The sequence below is a fragment of the Kluyveromyces lactis genome, assembly GCF_000002515.2.
Source record: "Kluyveromyces lactis strain NRRL Y-1140 chromosome D complete sequence".
NCBI classification, from domain to species: Eukaryota; Fungi; Ascomycota; class Saccharomycetes; order Saccharomycetales; family Saccharomycetaceae; genus Kluyveromyces; species Kluyveromyces lactis.
Window position 1 is genome coordinate 26,066 of NC_006040.1, and position 25,159 is coordinate 51,224.

Sequence of the window (25,159 nt, forward strand, 5' to 3'; positions counted from 1 at the left end):
GTGCCGAGACCCCGAATCTACGGCCAGTGTTACCCTGAACAGATGGGTTTCCCTATACTCTCATATTATCTGTATTTGACATCAATTGCCTATTTACTATCCGTTTGTTGTTCCCTGGCGTTGTAGGAGCACTTCTAAGGCGCCAGTTATTGAACCAATGCTAAATAAGAAGCTGAAGCTGAGACGAACTAGGATCAAGGCTGCAGCGTTTGGTGATTGGAAGCCCAATCTGAAAAGTATATAAGTAGATGGTTTCTTCATCCAATTTCCCATCTGGATTTGACGACATATTAATTACTGTTCTACACTAACTTATATGTCAGATGTAAGAAACCAAGGAGAACACCGTAAGTCGTTTACTTAACTAGTCGATCACCAATTTAATTATCCATTTATTTCATTAACAACTACAAGTCAGCATGGCATTCAATTACGTTAATACTACTAACCCTCTAGGCCAAGCCCCTACTACCAAATATGATGAATATCCATTCCAACAATTATAAACATTATACCTATCGTCCAAGGTCCCGTCGTGATCAGTAGCACTAAAAGCTGGGAATTATTCTATTTCTTTGCCAACAATCATAAGACATAAAAGACATCTAGATACATTATAAATGCGGACATTAAAACATGTTGCAAGTGAAGCATATCGGCCAGCTACAAACCTGTCCAATACGAGGTTTTCTTCACGTCGAAAAATTCACTCAGCACAATGCCATCGGAAGATGTGCCTACCAAGACTTTGTACTGACCAGCTTCTGAACACCACTTACCGACTTCTTCATCAAAGAAGGAAATAGAGTCCTTCAAGATTAAATCAATTTTGACTGTTTCATTTTGCCCAGGTTGAAGTAAAATTTTCTTGAATCCCTTCAACTCTTTGACTGCCCTAGAAACAGATGATTCAGTCGCAGCAATGTAAATTTGTACGACTTCGGATCCCCGCATATTCCTCACCCGTGTTCTTTACATTAACAGAAACAGAGATAACCTCCTCATCCGTTTGTACTTGTAGATGAGATAAAGCAAATTCAGTATAAGATAACCCGTAACCGAAGGGGAATGCAACTCTTCTTTGCAACTTCTCATAAAATCTGTATCCAATGAAAATATCCTCACCGTAGAGAACTCTGCCAAATTCAGTCTTGAAGTTCAAATAAGTTGGGTTATCTTCAAGTTTTAATGGCCATGACAGAGATAATTTACCACCTGGAACAACGTCCCCGTACAAGACATCGGCAATAGCATTGCCCAGTTCATTACCTCCGTACCAAGCTTGAAGTAAGGCATTGGCTTGTTCTACCCATGGAAATTCTACGGGAGTACCAGACTGGTTGATGATGACAGTGTTAGGATTGGCCTCTAAGACAGCACGGACGAGATCGTTTGTTCTTCCTGGCAAGATCATATCTTCCCTATCATGACCTTCAGATTCCCATTCTGCGTTCAAACCAATACATAAAATGGCTTTGTCGTGACCCGCAGCAAGTTTTGCTGCCTTCCTGATTTCTTCATCTGCATCAATAGCCTTGGCAACACCAACTTGAAAACCGCCAGATCCAAATTCACTCACCAACTCACTTGTTGGACCAGAACCGTATTCGATTCTAACTTTATACGCTTTACCCTTTTGCAGACTGACAGTCTTGGTCTTTTCATCGGTACCAGCACCGAAGCAGAAACTTCCACGAGTTTGGTCTTTCTTCTGATCAACCACTAATTCATCATCCAAGTACAATATGCCGGTGCCGTAAACCTGTAAACCGAATAGGTAGTTGGCATCTTCTTTAGGAGTAAAGTAACCTTCCAGTGTGATGTAGAACAGGGGATTTGATGAATCGATTTTTTCATGTTTGAAGTCGAAGAGCATGTTATGGGAATGCTTAAAGGTAGTAACATGAAATGGAGATTTTCCTTGTGGCCTGGCTCCAGCGGGTTCATTGTAAAAGTAAGCCGCTGCACCTACATTATCTCCTTCTGCTGGTTTTGAAGGATCTACTACCAGTTGTTCAATCAAATTTGATAAGGTCTTATGAGATTCTGCCCCAAGTGTATATGGAACTTCCTTGCCGACTTTGTTAACAATCCCTTCGTATGGTGAAATAACATAGTACGAATGCAGAGATGCAGAACCACCGCCGGAGGATACCTTGGCTTTGGCGTTTGGACCTATAATGACTATCGATTCTTCTTTTTTCAAAGGTAGAACAGAATTCTCATTTTTCAGTAACACGATAGAATCGGCAGCTATCTTTCTAAGCAATTCGGCAGTTTCTTTAGAGTTGTTAGATGTAGTTTCTGGGCCGTTTTGAACAATCCCCGTCTTTTCCTGGTTGTCAACAACAAACTTAATCATCTTCAAAACTTGTCTGACACGGTCGTCAACGTCATGAATAGAGATTTGCTCCCTGGAATTTAGAGAGTGTGAAACAAGTTCATTAGTTCTCCACCTTGTTGGACCGGGGAACTCAATATCCAAACCGTTCTTGATGGAAGCAGCAGTCGTATAGGTAGCGAACCAATCGGACATGATCATCCCATCCCAACTCCATTCCTTTCTGAGGAGCTCTATCAACAATTTTTTGTTCTGAGGACAATGTTCCCCATTCACCTTATTTAACGCGGTCATCAAACAAACAGGATCTGAATTCTTGATTGCCAACCTGAAAGGCTCTAGGTAGATTTCTCTCAATGCTCTTTCAGAGAGAATAGAATTGGAAGAGAAGCGTTGATCTTCTAGATCATTACAGACAAAGTGCTTTACCGTAGCAGCAATACCCTCAGATTGGATTCCTTGAACAACCGAAGCAGTAGCAACACCAGCTAAATATGGATCTTCAGAAAATGATTCAAAACCACGACCACCCAAAGGACCACGTTGCATGTTAGTCGTGGGTCCCAAAATCACAGCAGCATTCTTGGCGACGGCTTCCTTAGCCATCAATTTACCTGCCTCTTTCAACAGTTCCTCATCAAATGTGGAAGCTAGACCAGTTCCGTTAGGGAAACAGCCTGAAGGAACTGAATCGAAAAACCTAGTACCTCTGATACCATTGGGACCATCAGAAACCCTCACTGATGGAATTCCAAGACGTTCAATTTCCTTAGTGTGCCAAAAATCAGTAGCAGATAACAAAGAGATTTTTTCATCTCTGGTTAGTTCGCTTAATTTTTGTTCGACATCAAATTTGGACATGATCATAAATAAAGGTCCGTAGCGTATGTATCTAATATTGTATTTATTGGAGTGAATAGCTGAGAGATTGATTGATAGTAGAAAATTATCGAATGTGAGTTCGTCGGAATCACAAGTATGGAATCAAGGTTCCCTTAAATACTTTTCATGCCAACTCACACTAATATGCCACCATCTCTTTGCTTTTTTACGAAGGTATCTTGTCAGTTATTATTGTGCGTACCAAACAGATGTTCCAACGTTTCTCTGAGAAACTTGGAACGCACACGAAAATACGGAAAAGCTACTGCCTGATATAATGTGCTCTCGAAAAATACATACAGTACAGTACATTAGTCACATAATTAAAATAGAAATATGCATCTTCCCCCGCAAAATATAACAAGTGGAAAATATTGATTGCAAATTATATTATCCGCCTGCACTTATTGGGAAACTTTAAACTAAATTTGGGGAATGTATTTCCGAATCCAATCTATATACCCGTTATCAGTATAACTCTGCGTTACTCAAGGTTTTTTGAGGTCAGCTCAATGTCCTCTTAGTAGGACCTCAAGAACAAGTACAAAGCCAGCTCATTAGCCCATCATGTTCAACATTCTTGTGTGTTCTCGCTCGGTTGTTTCCATAGAAGCACGAATCATAACTATATATATAACTGGTAATCAGCCCTTCTTTTCTACCGCACCCTTTTCTGGGTTCCTTTGAAGGGAGAGGAAGAAACAATGGTTGCAGAATGCAAGCTGTTTTTTTTTTGTTAAAGTACGGCACGGAAGAACAAGTTGTACACTCATTCCTGTTACCCCGCAAAAATTTAGCAGCTGAAAATTGAAATAGTAACCGTTCTGGGAGAGCTTTTAGTTCAACACTACACGGCGTTCTGTGGAAGTGATTCCTATGAGATTTCGAACACTGTCCTCGAGATGCAAACCCAACTTGGGTATCTACAAAGGTATTCTGGGGGGGGTGTTCACTCACTTTGAGGTCGCTACAAGAATTTGGCAAAAAATCAATGGCAAGTTTACTTCCTATGACCTGCAAATACGGTAAGTAGCCGACATTCAAAGAATGCATACTGTAAATAAGATCAGGTACTCGTCATGAGCTATTATTTCGATGGTTCGTTGCTATACTGTCGAGTAATCGAGTTTAGTAAGCCATGAATAATGATGAGAAGTAGGAAAAGATTTAGGAAAAAAGGAATATCATCCGTGAATGCGAGTCACACTTAGTACCACCTGGGAATCCCTTCGAGAACTTCAATTTTATTGTCATCCAAATAGCTTCATTGGACTCGGCACTATTTTAGAATAGGCTTCATACAGTGTCATGATCATTGTGATAGTAATTTTTGCCTATATTTTACCGAGTGAATGAAGCAAGTGAAAATGTAGAGTGGGTTTTCCTTGCAATTTCAACAAATGTTGATACTTTCAAACGCAGCGACTACCCCATCTCTTACGTAAATATCCCCAGGTTTAAGTATTCTTTGGTATGTTATGGTAACATTTCCGAAAAGTTTAATATAAAAGGTTAAAGTGAGCGCATATACTTTCTTATTTCACCAAATACTTTAGTTTCAGTTTTCTATACAGTCCTTGTTTATCGATTTCACTCTAATGCCAATAAAAGCATCTTGAGAACTTTGTTCGAAGTATTACAATAGTGTCGTCTACCTGACAACGAAATATTCGATGTCAAGTGATTCAGTTTCTGAAAATGCAAAATATGAAGTCGCTGATTCTTGTTCGGCAGACAAAATCAATGCAGATGATAGACATCACATGATAATGTCCGACGTCTTGCCTGACTTGGGTAAGCCATTCTACAAGGTGCCTTATCTAAGAACATTGTCATTGTTCGTTGTTGGTTTATCCCTATCCTCTACGAACCTTGGTTACGATGGTTCTCTCTTGAACGGGTTGTATGCTATGCCGGATTACCTCAACGCGATGGGTAATCCAAATGGTGCAGAGTTGGGTGTTATCTCTAATGGTATGGTGTTTGGTATGCTTATATTATTCCAACTTGCACCATACATCATTGACAAGTATGGTCGTAAAGTCGGAATGTATGTAGGTAATGTTTTGATTTGCATTGGTGTCCTCATCCAAGCATTATCTGGTACATGGATCAATGGTTTACCAGAGGACTATGACAAAAAAGACGTCTTCGGTATGTTTGTTGCTTCACGTATTATCTTAGGTTCTGGAGTATTGTTGATTAGTATTGCCACACCAGCTTTGATCTCAGAAATATCATATCCCCCTCACAGAGAGCTTTGTACTTCCATATATAATACATGTTGGTACCTTGGCGCTATTGTTTCAGCTTGGGTCACCTATGGCTGCAGGAACCTAGCCCACCACTGGAACTGGAGAATTCCATCTATCATTCAAGCTTTGTTTCCACTCGTTCAGCTCGTCGCGCTATACAAATGCCCAGAATCTCCAAGATATTTGGTGTTCCATAACAGAGATGCTGAAGCAAGAGCAATCTTAAATAAATATCACGCAGGAAATAATGAGGAATACGCAGGTTTGATCGATTTTGAGCTAGCAGAAATTAAATTGGCTATTGAACAAGAAAAAGCCTCCCAGTCTACCAAGTTCTCTGATTTCATTAAAACTTCTGGTAATCGCCATAGGTTGTGGATTTTGATCTGGACTGCAATTTTCACACAACTTTCCGGAAACGGTTTAGTGTCTTACTATCTATCAAAAGTCTTCAACTCTATTGGTATAACTGATCCTGATGATCAATTGAAATGGAATGGTTGGCTAATGCTTTACAACTGGTTATGTTCACTAATTTTAATAGGTTACATCGCCCCATTCTTCAAAAGAAGACAGTTATTTTTGATATCTTTAGTTTCCATGACTTCTTGCTACGTTGTTTGGACAGCATTGTCTGCAGAAAACCAAAAGCGCAATTTCGAGGATAAGTCTCTAGCAAATGGTGTCTTGGCAATGATCTTCTTATATTATCTTTCTTACAACTTCGGATTCAACGGTTTCCCAAATCTTTACACAACTGAAATATTACCTTATACTTTGAGAGGTAAAGGGCTTACAATTTTCCAGTTGGCCATTAGCATTTCAGTTATATTCAATGGGTTTGTCAATCCAGTTGCAATGGATGCTATTGAATGGAAATACTACATCTTTTATTGTTGTTTCTTAGCTGTTGAGATCGTTGTTTGTTATTTCACTTTCGTTGAAACTTCAGGAAGATCTTTGGAAGAAGTTGACGAGGTGTTTGGAGACGGTATCACCCAACTTCCAGAAGTAACATCCCAGATTATGCTAGAAGCTGGTAAGAGGTTGTCTGTTGAACATGTAGAAAGAACAGACACGTCATCCTGATAACTGAGATCTTACGTTCAATACCGTACATCCAGCAGGCATTCTCCAATAGTAATCAATCAGAGAAGACAAATATAAGCTTAATAACCTTTATGAAGCAGTATTACTCTCCCAATGAACTATTTGTTGATGCATGTTGATCAAGTGTTTTATTTATGCTCCTGTTTTTGTGCTCTTGTTATCGTTTTTGTAATTCTCGATGTGTTAATGTATGGCAGTATCTTTTCCGTAGGTCCTTTATGTAATGTCTAGGGAAATTTGTCTGCAAATACTGAATCGGACAATTACTGGATGCTTTCTTTCTGCTCTTGCCCTGCTTCCTTTTGTAAGAAACAGAAGGACTTTCTGGTATTCAGAATATGATACGATAATCGTGCTTACTAGATGAATCTCAACAAAATGAGATAATCGCTTAGATCGACCCTGAAATCATGTCACAAGAAATTCCTTGTAATGTTCAGCTAATCGTGAATACTGCTAGCAATGATTCCTTCGAGAAAAAAAAAAAAAAAAGAATTGCCTTGACTCAGATTAGTCGATAACTTATGCTGGCGAGGTCTACAGCAAGTAAGAGATGGTGACCAATACGTCCAGTCTCATGCCCGATAATGGAGATATATGTAGATGTTCATGAAATGTCTTATGGCAAATATCAGACTGGTGTAAGACGTTGGTCTACGCACATTGACTGATTTGTAGAATCTGGACGTCATATTTGAGTTACCGCATAAAGCATCTGTTATCTGTTATATTATTTCAAAAAAAACTCATATGTATCGCTCAAGGCATTAAATGATACAGACATACATGTTGAAGGTGAAGAGGTATTTCTTCTAGGAATTGGCAAATAAATCTTCTACCGCTTCGCATCCTACATCCTAGAGATGACATTAATACAGAAACCAAGATCATCATCGATGACGATGCGAATCGAATCTGTAGTAAAGACTTCTACTGACAGTTGACTTCATCTCAAAGAATGCTTACTATAGGATTCCAGATGCTAGATAGACATCATTCAGACTTTTCTCAACGGCTTTAAAATTCACAAGAGTAATACAAAAAAATGCATAGACTAAGAAACATTCATCAAGGGTTATAGGTTCATTCTTAGCTCATACCAGCCGAAGATCAATTCAAAATCGATTACAGAACGCCAATTCCAGCTTGTGGCGTACGATGATATCGGCTAAATAGACTGCTTTAACTTCTCGTGTTGGACTGGATTTGCAAAAGAATAAATAACGGTCTTATGTTTTTATTTCTGTTAGTGATATTAGCACACAATGTAGTCGGAAGGTTTGAACTCAATATCGTGGAAGATGCACAAATCTGTTATCCAGTGCTAATTTACCACCAAAGGCGGCAAGAAAAACTTAACTCCTTTCAGTAACCATAAGAAACTCAATATGTATGACGGAGATCAAAGATTCCCCACCTCTGGTATAGCGTAACTGTTCAGTATTTCCCGCATTTCCTCCGACAAAGCCCTGCGACTGAGCTGCTCGTTATCACATATCTTGATCGGGCGCAGAAGAATTTTTTATATGAAAAACTGGTCATGACTCTTCCCCTTCTTTGTCGACTTGTGCTTATATCTTCTATAGTACTGGCCTAGGAAAATACATACGCACAACGGATTAAGAACTTGCAAGAGCTTATCTAGGTCAATTAAGCAACAAGGAACATTTCGTTGTTCTTAATGCTGGTGTGTGACACATTAGCTCTCCATGTGGGACAGCAGCCCGATATTCCGCAATGACAATAATGTCAATGAATCGATATGGAGCAAACACCAGCTCAAACAAAGGACATTATATAGTTCACACTGAATTTGAGAATAATATCATGTGAGAGTCCTTAGTCCCGTACTCCCACGTTCCGATGCACGATAGGTACATTAATTACAAACCTCACAAAAGAGGAAGATCTCTGTGACATTACAGATATTCTCAAACAAAGTAGTGTTCAACGGCGTTCTGCCCTTTTCAATACCTTAATAGATAATGCGTAAGGAAACACTGATACTGACAGATGCTGTCACGCCATTCAATAGGTAATCCACTGTTATCCTGTTTATTGAGAAAGTATCTATGCGGGGAAGTAGGTGTTAAAGCTGTCAATTCTTGGTACTGGATTGAAAGACAGAAGACCAGTTATAAATCAGTCATAGATGGCCACCAATATCCCGTATTGGAGTGTCCACTGAAGACAATTCGCCCAATATTAGATCTGTTCCACCAAAGGAGATTTCAGAAGTGTTCAACTTGATTGTTAAAGTACGGGACCTTTTCATGAAATGAACAGGACTACCGTTGTATGAAGTTTTTAATCGAAGCACTAAACGATGTGTTAAAAATGGAGCAAATGCAAATGAATAGAACACTCAATTGCGAACAAGCTACATCTGAGCATCTAGACTAAAACGACCATTGATTAAGATCTGAACGGAATACGCAAGACTCTATAGTACTGCCAGTCATCAGGGAGTGTCGATGAGGTATGATGCCAAAAATCTACCTTGAGGATGAAAATGTAGTGTGATAACTCTAGTGTCATGCTTGGGAGCTTCACATTTAGATTGATGATGGTGCGACGTCTTATGTTTGTGCATAAAATGCATAGAAGCTGCAGATAACAGATTGGGAGATGAAGTTGCACGCAAGGGTCAACGAACTATAGTGAGAATATACTTAGTAAATAGATTTGACGCATGTAGAATCAATGAAGTTTCCTTATTTGGTCAGTGTAATATGAATCAGGGAGTTTCCTGATTCTGACAGTAGTTAATTTGATGGGGGAGGCGCCATGTCAAGCCAGGACATTTTCCGATACTTTAACGGCCAGTTTCTTGTGGACTATGATTACTGATTCAGTATATTCTCTTTATCAGAGTAGCGGATGAAAAATCTACGGATATTCTCAAAAAAACTTACTATGAGATCTCATTTACATGCATATTGGAGGTATTTGAATGTACCTTTGAAAACTCCACTAGTCTAAAAAATTCCGTTTTACAGGTACCGCAATGACGCCAGGAACACTATTACCGATCCTCGGAAAGCTAACTTAGAGATTTTTTCAGTTTTCGAGAATTGTAATTTCTTTTGATGCCACTGTTGATGACGTGATCCGCTTGGTAGCTTAATAACTCCCCGGTTTCTTTTTTGTTCCGCAATCATCGGATATAGGTACACTTCAGTCTCCATTTTCAATTTAATCGGAGTATCTTTATTGGTCATGTGATCTTTATTGGATTGACTGTACGTTTGATTTCATCTTTCCAGCTTGTAACATAAACTTGAATTGTTATTCAAGGCCAAAAGTTGTTGATCTTGATGAAAGGATAGTAGTTGAATATTAACTGGCACATCAGAACCAGTGTAGTAAGACTGCTAAAGATATGAAAATCAACTAGTGATTAAAGCTAGATCTGAAACCCTCGTACAAGTTTAGAATAAATAAGATTCTTAATGAATAAATAAGTTTAAATAAATAATTTCATAACAACACTCTGAGTGTCATTGCCCGATTGGTAAATTTAATGGCAATTCTGCGATACAGAGTGTTCAAAAATGGTCATAGCAAATATCATAATAATTGAGAGATTGAGGAGAACACTAATAATGTCCATTTATTTTCAGTCATCTCTGATCGTTGAATTGACAGATCGATAATTGAGAAAGCGACATCGAGGTTGAGTTTCCATGAACTATCCTTTGTGGTTTACACTTGAATTCAATCAATTGCAACAATGGATCTCCCTTGAAAATAGCGAATTTTTCCTGCAAGGTGTACAATTTGGGACAATGGAATTTGAAGTCGGAAGAATAATATAGTTTAGCAAATGCAGGTCTTAAGTCATTGGACAACGAGGATCCCGTACACTGCATTTGTAATGGTAGACACGAGGACGGTAGAGAGAACTGCGTAACTTTTGAGCTGAAATATGCTGGTCCGTATAAAATCACGTTTGTGAACAACCACAGTTGATTAACCTGGTAATTGGATTGGTTCGAGCAAACGTGATCATAAAACTCCAAATAATCAAAATTTGGGATATCAAAGTAAAAGTTGATGATAGAAATCAAATAAAGGGAACCCTCTTTAGATGAAAGTAACTGACTTGCATTATTAAAAGGTGGCAGACGTTCACTCGGAAGCAAAGATTTGACAATGAACATAAATTCGAACAAGACTTCTTCCAAATCAAATAAATCTATTTCAAAGTTATTGATAAGGAGCGAGCTATGTTTTAGCATCAACCTGATGAAGAAATCATCAGATACTTTTATAATCCTACTGGGTACCACGCCAGCGAGAGACTTTTGGATGGACACCCACGTGACCTGCTCGTTTTGGTGTTGGTGCTGAGATTGATTATTCCTGTTAGTAGTTGTAGAAGCGCGATGACAACCAGCGTCATCGTTACCAAGCTCAATAATGCTGGAGGAACCAAATCTATAAGCATTTTCCTCGTTTTGATCATCAATGGACGTTGAGGATACAACTGAACTTTTTAACAACCGTTCGACACTTCCCTTGACACATGAGACACTGTGATGAAGCTTTTTAAGTTCATCAGACCGACGCGGTGGTACGACGTAATCCAGCGTACACACCAAACCACGTTTCGAACAGGCAGTGCAAGGACCGGGTCTTGTGTTTGCAGAATCACATTTTACCTTGTTCTTTCTGCATCTGGTACAAGACCGCAACGGTTTGAGCATTTTTAATGTTAGGAAAAAAAAATTTGGGGCACGCAGAGGTACGAACGGATGGTAGCCAGTATCTGCCAGCGGCACTCAGAGAACTAATGGGATGAAATCTGCGCGTTATCCCAACAACCACTGGCAAGTGCCCGCGTATATCTATACATACACTTACATTCACATCCATATATATATATATATATATATATATTTATGTACATATAGATGGCTTGATATCGAAAAGCAAATGTAATTAAAGCATTATAAAGTAACTCATCTCCTAGAATTAGCTTTAACCGAGGAAAAACTCTGGAGTTTCGAACTTCAAAATAACAGGAGATTAAAAAAACTGCCAGAAAGTCCTAATGGCCCTTAAGGTGGGCTCTCAGTAATTCCCCGTTGATGACACTAGCAGGCAAAAAAACAAACAAACAAAGAACCAGGCTCTGAACCGAACCCTTCTGCGATTGACGGAACCAGTCCATAACCCTGTGTGTCCGATATTTTTTTGTGGTATATTACCGGTGCGGTATGTAAAAGCATCCCCGTATAATAAGCTGCTTCCCAATATTGACCGAAAAGGCTCACTTGACAAAAACGGATGTTGTAGACTATTCGGTGTATATCACATAAGCTCAGGTAAGCTGCGCTGCGGCGTTTAGACACACTTTAATAGATCAAAACGTGAAGCCTACGGCCCAAAAAAGTATTGTAGCATTTTCTGCTGCATTCTCCTTGTTTGATTGACTGTGCTTTTTTTGCTTGCAGATTTTTCTCTAACTCCGCGGTAGAAGCTCTCAGTCAGATACGTACGAAACGAATAACTGAATAGCCTTTGGCATAAAAGTACCGAGTACAAAGAGCAAAAAAAATGCCCTCGAAGTAAGGATAAACTGGAGGCCATCCAAACAACGGGGAATATAATTTCGGAGTTATCGCAGCCCTGGTCTCATAGTTCCTGGTATCCATACTGTCCGATTGTATTACAGTGAGACATCTATCTATATCAAGAGAGATAGGTACTGTGTTTTATTATCTGGAAGTCACGCTGCTGCTTTATTATTTTGCAATTTGTACCGGTGAAATATTTCATTGCTAACACTAAGTAACGAAGGGTAGTGAGTGTTTTAAGCGCAATACGTTATCTGTCGATCCGAATATGTCAAGGGTTGCTCAATTAGATGGAGTTTCACTTGATCTGCAGCTCACCAGGGCACTTCAATCGGATTTGGGTTTTCCTTGTCCGCAGATAGTTGTTGAAATTCTGGTATTCTTACTTGGGAGTAGGCGATGGCATCAGGGTAGTGTCGCAACATATGGTAGTGTTCTCACTGGTGTTGGCTATCAATGCTCTCGTTGGCGGTTATTTGCTGTTACCGTGGTATTAAGACATCTGTTGCATCGGTTTGAAAGGACCAATTTGGTTTACGAACTTTTAGATTTGATCCATCTTTTACAATTTTTAACGTCGGGTACAGGTGGTCCCTCTCTTTTGCATCGATTGTTCCGAGTCCCTGCAGTGTTCCAACCGGGATTCTCGTATTCTGATACTACTTCAGGATCATCAGCATCTGAGGTTCAGATGCTCTGGAATGCTTCCATTGAGATGATAGCTGGTCTATCGTTATTTAAAAACGGATTCGTTTCTGTGACAAGTACTAACGCAGCTGCGGTGGCAGCTGCAAAGGCTATTGCCGGTGGTAGTTCTTCAGTTGGGGCCCCTGGTGAGAAGTTTTCGCAAAAGAATACTTTATGCCCTGTTTGTGGTGAGGTCGCTACAAATGCATTTACAATCACTTGCTGCAATACAAGGTATTGCTACACTTGTGCGTTGGAAGTGGAACAGTCACATTGCCTAGTTTGTAATACTAAGAACCCAAAATTCTTTTGCTAAAGTGTTTATTATACCCTATATATTCACACCTAGGCCAAATCTATATACGTTATTACTTCCCAGGCAATGCTAAAACAGTATTATTAAACTCTCTTACAGTTATTTCGCACCGCACTTGTTTACACAACTCCTTCTTCTTCTCCTTTGGAACATTCTGCAACAGCTGCAGGCCGGAACTCCTTTCTAATGCATTGACGGGTACTTCAAACTCTATTAATGTTGTAGAGTTCGAAATAGGAGCATTTGGTAAGACAAATGCGGCAACGTGCAGCTCATCATCACGACCATTTCCAAGCTGCTTAGGTCTTTCAGCCACGACCAACTTGAAAAAATGCGTTGGGACTGCAATGTTAGGTGGATTTCCAATCATCTCGTATGTGACTTTGAACTTACCGTCTTTGGGGTCTCGCTTCGGCAAGTATAAGGGACCTGTCATAATTCGAACACTGTTGTATTTATCGACTAATTGTCTGCAGAAATACTCCAAATGTGCCCAGTAATCTCTATTGAAACCTTCACCCACTTGAGGGCACATATTAGTCAAATAGAAAGTATCGTCCATTGCCTGTTGGGAGAACTTCGCGTTCGCCGCAGGGGCTTGATGTCCTCTATCGTAACCGGATCTGAAATAATCCTTTAGTCGACCGCGGAACATCTCTGGAATCTGCTCGTCTTCCTTGAATATAGAGTTCTTCCTATCAGCACCCTTTGTCTTTAAGGATTCTGGTGTAATGTGCTCAAGTACCCAGTATGGGTTCCTTGTTCTCCTATCATAGCACGAGATGAACTCTTGTCTTGTTTCCAGATCATGAATTGGCCCAGGGAATCCGTACTTGAAGAATGCACCAGGATCAACGTTACTTCCAACTAACGAGACGCGACCAGCTTGGTTTGAGGAACTGGGATCTGATGGAATGTTATTGCTACTACCAGTGGATCCCGGGAATGAGGTACCAGAGTTTCCGCCAGATAGTGCACTAGATTTCCCCCAAAAGTACGACACGGTACCAACACCGACTAACGCACTAAAAGCGTTTCTTGAAAAGCTCATGGCCGGTCTATTTCCTCAGCACCAAGCGATTCAAATTACTTGACAATTAAATGATATTCTGGTGATTGCAGCTTCTGGGATGACACTCTTGTATTATTTTAGGCTGGAATGCATTACGAGAATTTTTTTTTTTTTTTTTTCACTCCGGACAGTATAATGAATAAGGGCTTAGGTCAACAATAAGTGCATGAGTTGAATATTTAGTAGCGTTTGCTAGTAGTAATGCTGCAGTAGTGCTACAGCATCACAGAATCGAGGACATCCTAGTCCTAAATAGAAGATATTTTTGTCACAGCGTCTATAGCAATGAAAGTTGTGAGCCTTATGATTGTTTTCTTGAACAAAAACCACGGATGTCATAACGATTACTATGAACATCGTACATGCTAACTGCGGCGGAAACCTATATATTACCAGTTCGAATAATAGGGCGGGTTTCTGAAAAATATTGAACCATTGAAATGGTATTTGGATTTGTCCATGTTTCGATGTTCCTTTCTGTTCATCTTAGGAAGACACAGCACGTTATCTTAGCTTCAGCATTGGGTGGAAATCGCAAGGAACCACAAACGCCCAGTTAGGTATGTATATACATTTATATGTCAGGACTACACGTTCTAAAGCAACCACTTTTGACTTGTCATTCTTGCTCATTTCCGTAGTATTTTTGCTATCAATCTTCCGACATACAAAAGAGCATGGCAAAACGGTATAGAAAACCTTAAAAGTGAGTATCTATGCCATCAGACAAAAATATTCCAATGAAACAGAACGAAGGGCGCCCCATTCCATACTTGTCATTTATTGTAAGACCAATATTTGATCAGTAGTGGAGATTGCAATCCAATTCAATACCAGTCCTGTGTGTGAGTGATTCCTTTGAAGAAAGAACAATTTACTTAAAGACCGTTCGAAACGCCGTGCTTCTCCAATATCATAAAGGAATATTATAAGACATACTGCACCAACGGTGAAATTTTCAAGACTCCGATATCAGTAATTCGAATTTTTTGTCAAGGAAGTTAAAGCTGAATAGAGGCGTGCAATTGCTTCTGATTACTACTGATTTTGAGGTTGCTACTTATTCTTAAGGCAAGGCTAATAAAAGTGGGACATAAGAAAACTATGCGGGTTGGCAACAGTAATTCTATAAAAAAAAACGTCTCCGAGTGTCTCAGTCCGAACCCTGTTTACTATCGTAATCCTATCACCTTCAAAAAAGCGAATGAGTTTAATAATGGGAAAAGGGAAAGACCTCTAGCGTTGTTGGGGGACTCTATCCATGCTGACAGCAAAAATTCAAGGCAACAGCTGGATGATACGGTTGATAACAGGCTAGTGATCCATTGGTTTAGGGGTGATTTACGTGTCCGTGATAATACAGGATTAGCGTACGCGTTGAACCAGTCAAAGAGTGGTTCTGTTGAGGCACTATACGTAATCAACGAGCACGATTGGATCGCCCATATGGAAAGCGGATGGAAATTGAAGTTCCAGCTCGATGCATTAAGGTCATTGAGTCGAGAACTTGCCAAACTTGGGGTTAGACTTCATGTGAAATACTTCATACCCGAATCACCGTGTTTGTCCAACTCTCGTGAATATGCACAATGGTTTAGCCATATCATCGAAGAGATTGCTGCTAGCAAAAACTATGATGGTAATTCGAAGGACGATACCAAAGATGATACTGATGCTGACGAGCCAGCTCTTAAGAAAAGAAAAAAGGATAATGATGAGAATCAAAAAGGTGGATCACCCAATATCTTAGTAACCGCCAACCTACAGTATGAAGTAGACGAATTGTACAGGGATCTAAAAATTTGTCGGCTGCAAACTCAGAGTTCCAACTCCGCCAATTTTACTCTAAAATTGTTCCACGACATGTGTATCATCGAACCGGGTATATTAAAAACTGGCAAGGGAAGCCAGTATACCATTTTCACTCCATGGTATAAGAAATGGGTCTCATTTCTTGAAGCGAATCAGAAGGATAAGCATACAATTTGCATTGAAGCATCAATACCACAGTCATCAAACCGTGAAAAAGTTAATCCTGAAGAAATCAAATATCAGTTACCTGACAAGTTCATGTCAGAAATGCCAGAGCAAACCTTAAACATACCAAAAGCAGATGAAGAAACAGCGTTGAAAAAATTGACGGAATTTATAAGTAAAAGAGCGTCAAAGTATAACAATGATAAAGACCTCTTAGATCTGACTGGTACTTCATTACTTAGTTGCTATGTCACTTCTGGTGTTATTAGTGCAAGAACGATTCTAAACCAGAGTTATCAGGCAAACAACTCCCGGTTAATGAATAAAGATATTAAAAAGAATAACTCTTTGGAGACCTTCATCAAAGAAGTGGCATGGAGGGACTTCTATAAGCATGCCATCAGTTATTGGCCATTTTTATCGATGGACCTTCCCTTTAAATTTGAGACGTTGAACATTAAATGGGAAAATGACGTTTTCCTATTCGAAAAATGGTGTTACGGTGAAACTGGTATCCCCATTGTTGATGCAATAATGCTTAAAATGTTGAAGACAGGATATATCAACAACAGATCACGTATGATTACTGCGTCATTCTTGGCAAAAAACTTACTTATTGATTGGCGCTGGGGTGAGCGGTGGTTCCGTAAACATTTGATCGACTACGATACAGCATCTAATGTAGGAGGTTGGGGATTTTGTGCGAGCACCGGTATTGACTGCCAGCCCTATTTCAGAGTGTTTAACATGAAGTTACAGAGTGAGAAATATGATCCAGAAGGAAAGTTCATTAGACATTGGCTTGAAAATGATGAGAATGATTCAGACAATGTCCATGAGCCAAAACCGAATGCAATTGTTGACTTGAGAGATTCAAGAGAGAGAGTACTTGAAAGGTTTAGAGAAGTTATGTAGCGTAAGGTAGATAGTGCGATATCGATGATGTCAGTCCTAGCCACCTATACGTATATACCCACTTTTCTGCAGACCAGCAGCTCGGCACAATTCTTTTCTTGTCTCCGTTTATGAAAGAAACGAGACAATTTCATGTGATCGTAGTCAGTTAAGTGATAAGTAGATACTGGGTATACTCTAAATTTCAATTTAACAGAATGTGCCAAATTTTTAGTCGTCTATAGCATCGAGCTTTCGATATGAATCCACGTCCTGCCATGTTTTACTACGTGTCCTGGTGTTTCATACCCACATCAATGATTATAATCGGTCCGAAAGGCAATTTCTATATAATAGCAAAAGCACTTGAACAAGAGACTACAGTCGCAGAGTGGTACCTTCGCAGCTTGGATGTCATTAAAAAAGAAATCTGATGGAAAACTCTTATTGTCCAGTTTGGAGAAATTCCGTAATTCAACTAATGGTTGTTGTTCAGAATTCTTAAATGTACTTAGTAAGTATATGAAGTTGAAAAAGTTACTGACAAAAGAACTGGGAATTTGTTGTTCGCGGCAGCTACGGCTCTGCACCGGAAAAATGTAGTCACTTCCGCATTTGTTGCGAAAATGTCTATCGCTTGTTTGGGCAACGCTTCTCCTGTTCTGTCATATGTGCTTCCGCACAGAAAATCCGATAGGACGCACTATGCACACAGCACGTGACGTGTGTGCTATTTAGGCTAACGAATTGCATATCGCCCAGAAACCCAGCGATTTTGTCTATCCGTGGAAGAAAAACGGTGACCCAACAAAATAATCCGGAATTAAGAGTAGTTTTTTTGTGAATCTCGAATTGCCTGCCATTACAGAGTTTGTCTAGGGGTTTGTCACTGTATGCGGCAGAACCCAGTTAGATTCGAAACACTGGAACTATGGATGTTTGGATAAACATCTGTTGTCTCGGACAATTTTGCGTTAATAGCGACTTGTTCGGACATTACAACTTGAAAGATCTATACTTCAGGTTTTGCGTTACCGAATAAAAATGAATCCAAGTTCCATATATTGAAATTTTGAATAATACGCAATAACTTTACAAAATTATACAGCTTACAGCCTTTACATTATATTCGATATTTTATACTGTTGCAAGTAACGCGCAAATGGCCGCTTCTGCATCAAACAAAAAAGAACTTTCCTGTATCCTTGCAAACACGATGGCCTAGTAGTACCCAAACAGATATAATCTGAATAGATGTTTATACATATAAAATTTATACTATTGCGACTGTGAGTCTAAACAAAATAGTAAGCCCTTGCACTCTAATTGTCCCCAATGCGCATATCGCCTCGAGCGCCTTTTGTCCAAGGTCCTTTCTGTGTGTTTAAACTTTCCAAGGCTTTTTGTACCGATCGATTTATTCTAAAAGAAAAGTAAATTAAATCCTGCCATAAACAATTTTGGGAACAGAAGAAAACAAAATTCAGTATAGGTGAAAAACTGTGCTATAAGCAGGGCCAAGAGGTTGTTTAAATTAACGGAATTTCACGGTTTACTATTGAGGAAAGGTATTACTAAGAGAACACATTGTCTTTGGGCAGTTTTCTTTCAGTTAATTATCTTTCCATTTATTTATCTTTTCATTTCAAACTAGACCATTGTGAGCGATAGAGGGTTCGTTCCACTGTTCTTCACAAATGAGCGGTGCATTAGGTCTGCAACAACAAGCAGGTGGAGTGGGGGCAAACGGACCCAGAACTCAAATAAGAGACGAGGAACTCACTGCGCATGACCATGTTTTCAATGTCAATAGTAATTCATCTGAAATACGAACAACGACGGGAGATAGTAGCTCTGAAGAGAAACTGTCTACAAAGAAACGAAAGTCTACATATTCCAGGAAGGGGTGCTTACAGTGTAAGAAAGCTCATACGAAATGTGACGAGCGGAAACCAAAGTGTTCAAGATGTGAGAAACGATCAATTGATTGCACGTATAGAAACCAATTTGTGTTCCAGAAAAACGAATTCCCCAACGTTGGGTCTATGAATTATAATTCTGCTATTATGTCAAGCAGCAACACCAACAACGTCAGCAATAACAATAATAATGGTGTTAGCAACACTCACAGTAATCATGGAGTTTCAATGGGAAGTATGAGCAATAATGGACATCTCCCCTTCACAACTGCCTTAAATAATGCCAATCAAGGGTCCACTGTTGGCCTTGGCGTTGGTTCCGGCGGATTGAGTATTCCTGTAGCATTCTCATACCCAAATGGGCCCATACCACTGCAGCTGGTAGGAAACACTGCTGTAGCAGGAATTGGAGGAGGTACTTCGTCATCGCCAACTCCGGGCTCGGCAATAACTAGTCCCATAGGTGGAACAAGTCTTGGGTTCAACCGAACCGCAGCTCCCCATGGTTCAATAGCATATGCATCATTAAAAGGCTCTATACCTGCTGCTGCACCCTACCACCACCAACAGCCCAATAACTCGGGGTCTGCCGGTGCTGTAAGTACTACTAGTGGAATACGATCGCTGCCACCTTTAACTGTTGATTCTACTCAAAACCTGATTAATTATACAAATCAACAGGATGATTCAACAAACCAATTAGATGTCGATTCAAATACCAAAGCCAAACAAGAGTCTAATGCAGCATCCTCGTTGCTGCTACAACAGCAACAACAGCAACAAGAACAACATGCGCGACAGGCACAACAATCATCACAACAACAATTTCAATCCCAAAACTTAAACTTCGCATCTACACCTCTTACTCACGTATACCCAATGACACAATCGTTTGGCTCTACAGGCTCTTTGGCAGGTACTGAATCAAGCAATACTTTATCTCAAATCAAAAGGTTTGCACCCGATGTCCAAAACAATTTTATAACTGATACGGGTTTCGACCAAAAAAAACTATATCAGAGTGTGAAAGAAAGTTTGGCCAATACTGTACGTAAACGTACTACGGAGAATATGAATAGCTCTGATAACTTGTCACATAATAATGTCATCTCCAGGAATAATAGTAACAACAACAACAACAACAACAACACCAACAATGATGCATATACACAATTCAACTCTGGCCATACACAGACCGGCTCTGGAACATTAGCAGGAGGAGAACAAACCGAAATGGTACCTGACACAGATGACACAAATTTTGATGCTGATCTGGTTAACATCAGGGATTACATATACATATCACCTACGGATTGGAACTTTTTGAATCTACTCAGATTTGATCAAAATCAGACTCGCAATACAACACCAGAATTAGCACAAAGTTCTCAGACAAATCTATTTAAGTTATGCTGGAGGGGTGCCTCAAACTCAGAGATTTTTTCTGTCTTCAGCACTTATGATCCTATTCAATTGCTGTATGCGACCGAGAATCCCTCAGCCGCGACAACCATTCCTTTAGATGATCCAAAATTATTAAACTTCATTTGGACAGTCTCACGAGTAACGCTACTTGGTGGCAATTTAATTCTTTTTCCATTTGAGAATCATTTCGATCCTTTGTTGAATGATTTCATTACTATGGGTAGGAAGGACCCGGTAATGAAGGATGTTCTCATTTATGTCACCGCATTATTCATGAAAGACGCCTATTATAACTCCAATTTAAAATACTTCTCCCATATATGGGATAGGTATGTACGAATGCCAACATTGAAAAGATGTTTGGATCAGTTGACATCTCTAATAAGGAAGTCGAATGATTATTGCGGTAATATATCGCTTACCTTCACGGTAACTGTGCTTTTTGCTGCAAATAGTTCAATAAAAAGTTCTGACTGGAGAACACATCTTAGAGGTGTGCATGATTTGTTTATGAGAGTAGAAAAATTGAAGCCTGCGGAGATCAACCAAGATAATATCGAAGAACTTGCCCATGACTGTTACCTTTTTGTAAAAGATTGGTTCTGCCATGCAGAGGTGTTAGCTTGGATTACTTCTGATAAGGGGGGATGCTTTGATAAACAGGAGGACCTTGAAGATCTTCTCAACAATGCGACTTACTCGAAGTTTAATCTTCTAAACTCACGAATGGACCTTCTTAGAGGATATACCACTGATTACTACCCCATATTCACCAAGCTTTCAAGTTTTCTTTTGAATTTAAAGAAAAGAGGTAAGGATTGTTCTGGCACTAACATGCTCAGATCATATTTTACTGAAAGTGACCCAGCTGTGATAAAGAGCTTCAAGGACATGGGAGATAGCACCTTAAAAATGCTTGAAAATATTCGTATTGATGACGAGTATATCGATCAAGCTACTACCGGACTATGCGATATTAGATTGAGATTATCAATGAAGAACTGTACCAGAATGTATCATTATGCACTTAATCTTTATCTCGAGCTCTTTTTCTTAGGAAAGCCTTTAGATAAGATTGGTCTCAAGACCAAACTGGAAAAAATGCTAGAATGTTTGTTTTCAATTCCTTTTCAAAATACATGTAGTATCGCATGTCACTGGCCAATATACCTTGGTGCAATTGGATCATTAATGATCGAGGACAAAAATTTGTACTCTCATTTCACATCAGTTCTAGATTCATTTGTATCCAATGGGATGAATGTTGCTTCAAATTCTCTTGAACGATTAGCCCATATATCAAAGGCGTTATCATATGGTGATTATTCGGCATTAGTGGACCCAGCTCATGATTATATAGTATATTAGGGCCTCAGCTAAACTTAGAAAAAGAACCAAGAACTAACTCTCTGTCCAAATCATGTGGAAAGACTCTACACATAAGGCCGAATGCTGTAATTAATAATTAGTAAATAATGTAGTACTGTATTTCTTTGCATATTAAAAGATATACCGCCCTTAAACGGAATAGGTAAATTTCTGTAGGCAAGTGTTATGGTCTATTGTTCAATGATTGGAAGGAAGCCATTTATGTGCCGAAAAATACAGTTCTTTACTTCCTTGGAAAACTTCATTGACGTCTTTAAAACATTCAAAATACTCCCATTCTCTTCCTTCCCATTCAGCTTCGATACACCTACCTCTTAGCATCTTGCTTTTGATTATTTCAGATATGATCTCAACTGATTTCCATACTCGCAAAAGGTTATTACCCATTAATCCTCTAACGTCTTCATCAGATGCACCTCTTTCCATACACTTATAGATAACATCAGGGTACTTGGAGACATCTTCAAGCCCTACAGGAGCCTTCTCCATACCATCGTAATCACCACCGAATCCGACATGCTCCCAGCCGATAAGAGAAGCAATATAGAAGATATGATCGACCAAATCGTCAATTGAGGCGGTCTCGGGGTTCTTGGGGTCCTGAGACAAGAATCGTCCGTAGAAACATACTTGAACGACACTACCGCTTTCTTTGACACGCAACAGCACGTCGTCTCTGATATTACGTTCGTGATGGGTCAAAGCCCATGCACAAGAGTGTGAAAATATGACTGGTGCTTGTGTCACGTTTAAAACATCATGCATCGTTTTGTATGAGGTATGTGAGAGATCTACCATAATCCCAAGCCTATTCATTTCTTTGATACATTCAACACCCAAAGGCGAGAGTCCGCGGTCTGGCAACCCGGCCATAATTGAGGATGCAGCTGTGCTGAAAGGATTATCGCAGTTATGATTCAACGTAGCATATCTAATACCTAATTCGTAGTACTGTCTCAAGACACTCAGTGATCCCTCAATCTGATGTAGACCTTCGATAGCAAGAGGAACAGCAATCTTCCCGTTATGGTAGGTTGAAATAGCTTCATCACAGCTTCTGACAAATTTAAGATGTTCCGGATAATCAGCACAGAGTCGCTTTGTGATGTCAAAGATTTCTAAGGTATCTCTAACAATGCTTGATTTCAAGTTAAAATCAGTAGAGTACTGATCAGGGTTCTTGCATTCGACAAATCCCGATGAAAATTGGATACCAACTCTACCTTTACGAAGCTTTGGGATTGATGTATGGGAAACAATTCTATTAGAGTTGAAGTTGAACCCAAATTTGTATATCTGATTATGTAGATTCATACGAATCAGCCATGCAAAATCGTTATGGGTATCCACAATCGGAGTATCTTGAAGCAGTGCTTCGAGTCTAGCATGATAGATAGTATCCATTATGAGGATCTTTTCCTATTGTTTCTTTTGACTGCTGTTACACAGTGATCACAAAGATTTATTTTTGAGACTTGTCTCGGTATATGCAGAGAATATCAGAATAGAGAGTCCTATGTTGTGACTAACTTTGACCTTCAGACAGAGAACTAGCAAAAGCAACGACCTCTTCCGATTTGGATGCTTTAGATAAGATGGTTGAGACTGCAAAGAAAAGAGGCCAGGAATACGGAAGAGTTGAAGTGATCCCGAATATTCCTAAAAATCAGTGGAATGCACGATCCAATAAAGTGTTAAATAAGTAAAATTCAGAAAATAACTGCAATTGAATCAAGGTTTAGCAGACAAAAGTTAGAGTACCGTTGACTGTCTTGTTAGCGCATACAAAGAGCTTATGCTACTTAAAAAAATGCACTTAAAAAAATCAAAATGATTCGAAGTGGACAACTACTACTTCAAAGTTTAAAGCTCATGAAAACTTCTACACAGAACAGTCTTTTGATCCTTTTGTAATGGCACATCTTTAATCTTTGACTCTTAACATGTCAAAGGATTTGAACTAGCCAAATTGGTTGCGAAGTTAGGTATAGATATACAACACTAAGGTGAAATGGTTTTAGACAAAACGGAATACGAACTGATATAGATAATGAATGGAATGGAATTTATTCCAAAACTGGAAAAATGTCCTAGCGCATGCCCGCGATCTCATTGACATATTCCCGAAATTCGACAGTTCCCATAAAGTTCCGAAGAAAAAGGAACTTAAGGAAGTTTTACCAAAATTGTGTATCTTTCCACGGAATAGCATAATGTATTGGGAAATATATTCCTCCCTTGATTTCCTCGCCAGCTATTCTGTAACATGCCACAAAAGCTCGAATTTACTGTTGAAAAGATTGGGAAAAAAAAATGCGTTCCGCTATAACAACAAAATGCGCACACCACACCCGTATCCACGAAGATCCACGCTCATATCTAAGTCCCATTTATGACGATGCTCCTCACGGTACATGGTAAAGCTGTCAAGCCACAAGTCTTGTTAGGGCCCGCCACCGATTTGAACATTTATCATTTCGCCATGAAGGAACCTTTTACTTCTTTAAGGAGCTCAAGATTGTTAAGACATCATAAGGTACCATTTCCATTAGGGATTCTAACCTAGTTTGGTAGGCATTTGAAATCCTCACCTAACACCATCGCTTACAATCTTTGGGAGTACTATTGTTTGTTCATTTGGATCTATATCTTTGTGTTTGCTGATATTTTGCTTCGTCGAATCTATAGCGGAGATATTTTTTTTGCCATTTTAATACTTATAGACGAAAGTCAATACTGAAGACTCCCAGTTGCTCCAAGCTTTTGATAGTTTCAATATCAGTTTTGCAGGTGTTCAGTTCCTGCTCTTTGTTTGGTTGTTATGCCATCAGGTTACTTGACCTGGGTTCCCGTTAGCTGTCCTTTTTATCTCATACTTAGGGAGGGAAACGGAAATAGTGTGGTTTTCACTTCCACAAAATTATAGATCTGATTCAATAATTGTTCTTAATATAAATCAGCGCCGAAACTGTGATCGCCTTTGGAGAAGAGCTTTTTAAACAATTCGCAACAGTATTCTTTGCAGCATTCGTCAACTCTTTGTTGCTCATTGTCATTATTATTGAATTTTTTCTTTCTTTTTGGGTTTTCAGCATTTTCATTATACTACTATTGGATAAAATTACGTTACTGAAGACATCCAAGCTAGTCAACCATTTAAATTAGAGAAAGTTATTGCCAATAGTCGCTTTGCTACCTCTAACGCTTTTGGAATATTATCAAGATTTCTGTATTTTTTGGCAAAATAGTGGAGTTGTTTCCCTTTTTAAAAGTCAGCTGCTAAGCTATAAGTAATACACATCACTCGCTC

The 25,159-nt window shown here is 39.3% G+C and overlaps 9 protein-coding genes across 9 annotated transcripts, besides 1 other annotated feature; 4 read left to right on the plus strand and 5 right to left on the minus strand.

Annotated features, from left to right (window-relative positions):
- The first annotated feature begins 105 nt into the window (after nucleotides 1-105).
- Nucleotides 106-499: a long terminal repeat.
- A 411-nt stretch (nucleotides 500-910) lies between these two features.
- On the minus strand, nucleotides 911-3,208 carry KLLA0_D00330g (glycoside hydrolase family 3 protein; the record flags this gene model as incomplete). Its single annotated transcript, XM_453086.1, has 1 exon — nucleotides 911-3,208. The coding sequence occupies one exon, from the start codon at nucleotides 3,206-3,208 to the stop codon at nucleotides 911-913; it is 2,298 nt and encodes a 765-aa protein (XP_453086.1).
- A 546-nt stretch (nucleotides 3,209-3,754) lies between these two features.
- KLLA0_D00352g (uncharacterized protein) lies at nucleotides 3,755-4,276 on the minus strand (the record flags this gene model as incomplete). Its single annotated transcript, XM_453087.1, has 1 exon — nucleotides 3,755-4,276. The coding sequence occupies one exon, from the start codon at nucleotides 4,274-4,276 to the stop codon at nucleotides 3,755-3,757; it is 522 nt and encodes a 173-aa protein (XP_453087.1).
- A 620-nt stretch (nucleotides 4,277-4,896) lies between these two features.
- KLLA0_D00374g (uncharacterized protein) lies at nucleotides 4,897-6,567 on the plus strand (the record flags this gene model as incomplete). The annotated part of the gene is made up of 1 exon (XM_453088.1): nucleotides 4,897-6,567. One exon carries the CDS (start codon nucleotides 4,897-4,899, stop codon nucleotides 6,565-6,567), a length of 1,671 nt encoding a protein of 556 aa, XP_453088.1.
- Nucleotides 6,568-10,211: 3,644 nt separating this feature from the next.
- On the minus strand, nucleotides 10,212-11,297 carry KLLA0_D00396g (Zn(II)2Cys6 transcription factor domain-containing protein; the record flags this gene model as incomplete). The annotated part of the gene is made up of 1 exon (XM_453089.1): nucleotides 10,212-11,297. One exon carries the CDS (start codon nucleotides 11,295-11,297, stop codon nucleotides 10,212-10,214), a length of 1,086 nt encoding a protein of 361 aa, XP_453089.1.
- A 1,141-nt stretch (nucleotides 11,298-12,438) lies between these two features.
- PEX2 (ubiquitin-protein ligase peroxin 2) lies at nucleotides 12,439-13,173 on the plus strand (the record flags this gene model as incomplete). Its single annotated transcript, XM_453090.1, has 1 exon — nucleotides 12,439-13,173. One exon carries the CDS (start codon nucleotides 12,439-12,441, stop codon nucleotides 13,171-13,173), a length of 735 nt encoding a protein of 244 aa, XP_453090.1.
- A 52-nt stretch (nucleotides 13,174-13,225) lies between these two features.
- Nucleotides 13,226-14,224, minus strand: NUC1 (ribonuclease; the record flags this gene model as incomplete). Its single annotated transcript, XM_453091.1, has 1 exon — nucleotides 13,226-14,224. One exon carries the CDS (start codon nucleotides 14,222-14,224, stop codon nucleotides 13,226-13,228), a length of 999 nt encoding a protein of 332 aa, XP_453091.1.
- A 1,125-nt stretch (nucleotides 14,225-15,349) lies between these two features.
- On the plus strand, nucleotides 15,350-17,137 carry PHR1 (deoxyribodipyrimidine photo-lyase PHR1; the record flags this gene model as incomplete). The annotated part of the gene is made up of 1 exon (XM_453092.1): nucleotides 15,350-17,137. One exon carries the CDS (start codon nucleotides 15,350-15,352, stop codon nucleotides 17,135-17,137), a length of 1,788 nt encoding a protein of 595 aa, XP_453092.1.
- A 1,676-nt stretch (nucleotides 17,138-18,813) lies between these two features.
- On the plus strand, nucleotides 18,814-21,828 carry KLLA0_D00484g (Zn(II)2Cys6 transcription factor; the record flags this gene model as incomplete). The annotated part of the gene is made up of 1 exon (XM_453093.1): nucleotides 18,814-21,828. One exon carries the CDS (start codon nucleotides 18,814-18,816, stop codon nucleotides 21,826-21,828), a length of 3,015 nt encoding a protein of 1,004 aa, XP_453093.1.
- Nucleotides 21,829-22,026: 198 nt separating this feature from the next.
- On the minus strand, nucleotides 22,027-23,253 carry KLLA0_D00506g (dipeptidase; the record flags this gene model as incomplete). Its single annotated transcript, XM_453094.1, has 1 exon — nucleotides 22,027-23,253. The coding sequence occupies one exon, from the start codon at nucleotides 23,251-23,253 to the stop codon at nucleotides 22,027-22,029; it is 1,227 nt and encodes a 408-aa protein (XP_453094.1).
- Nucleotides 23,254-25,159: the final 1,906 nt, after the last annotated feature.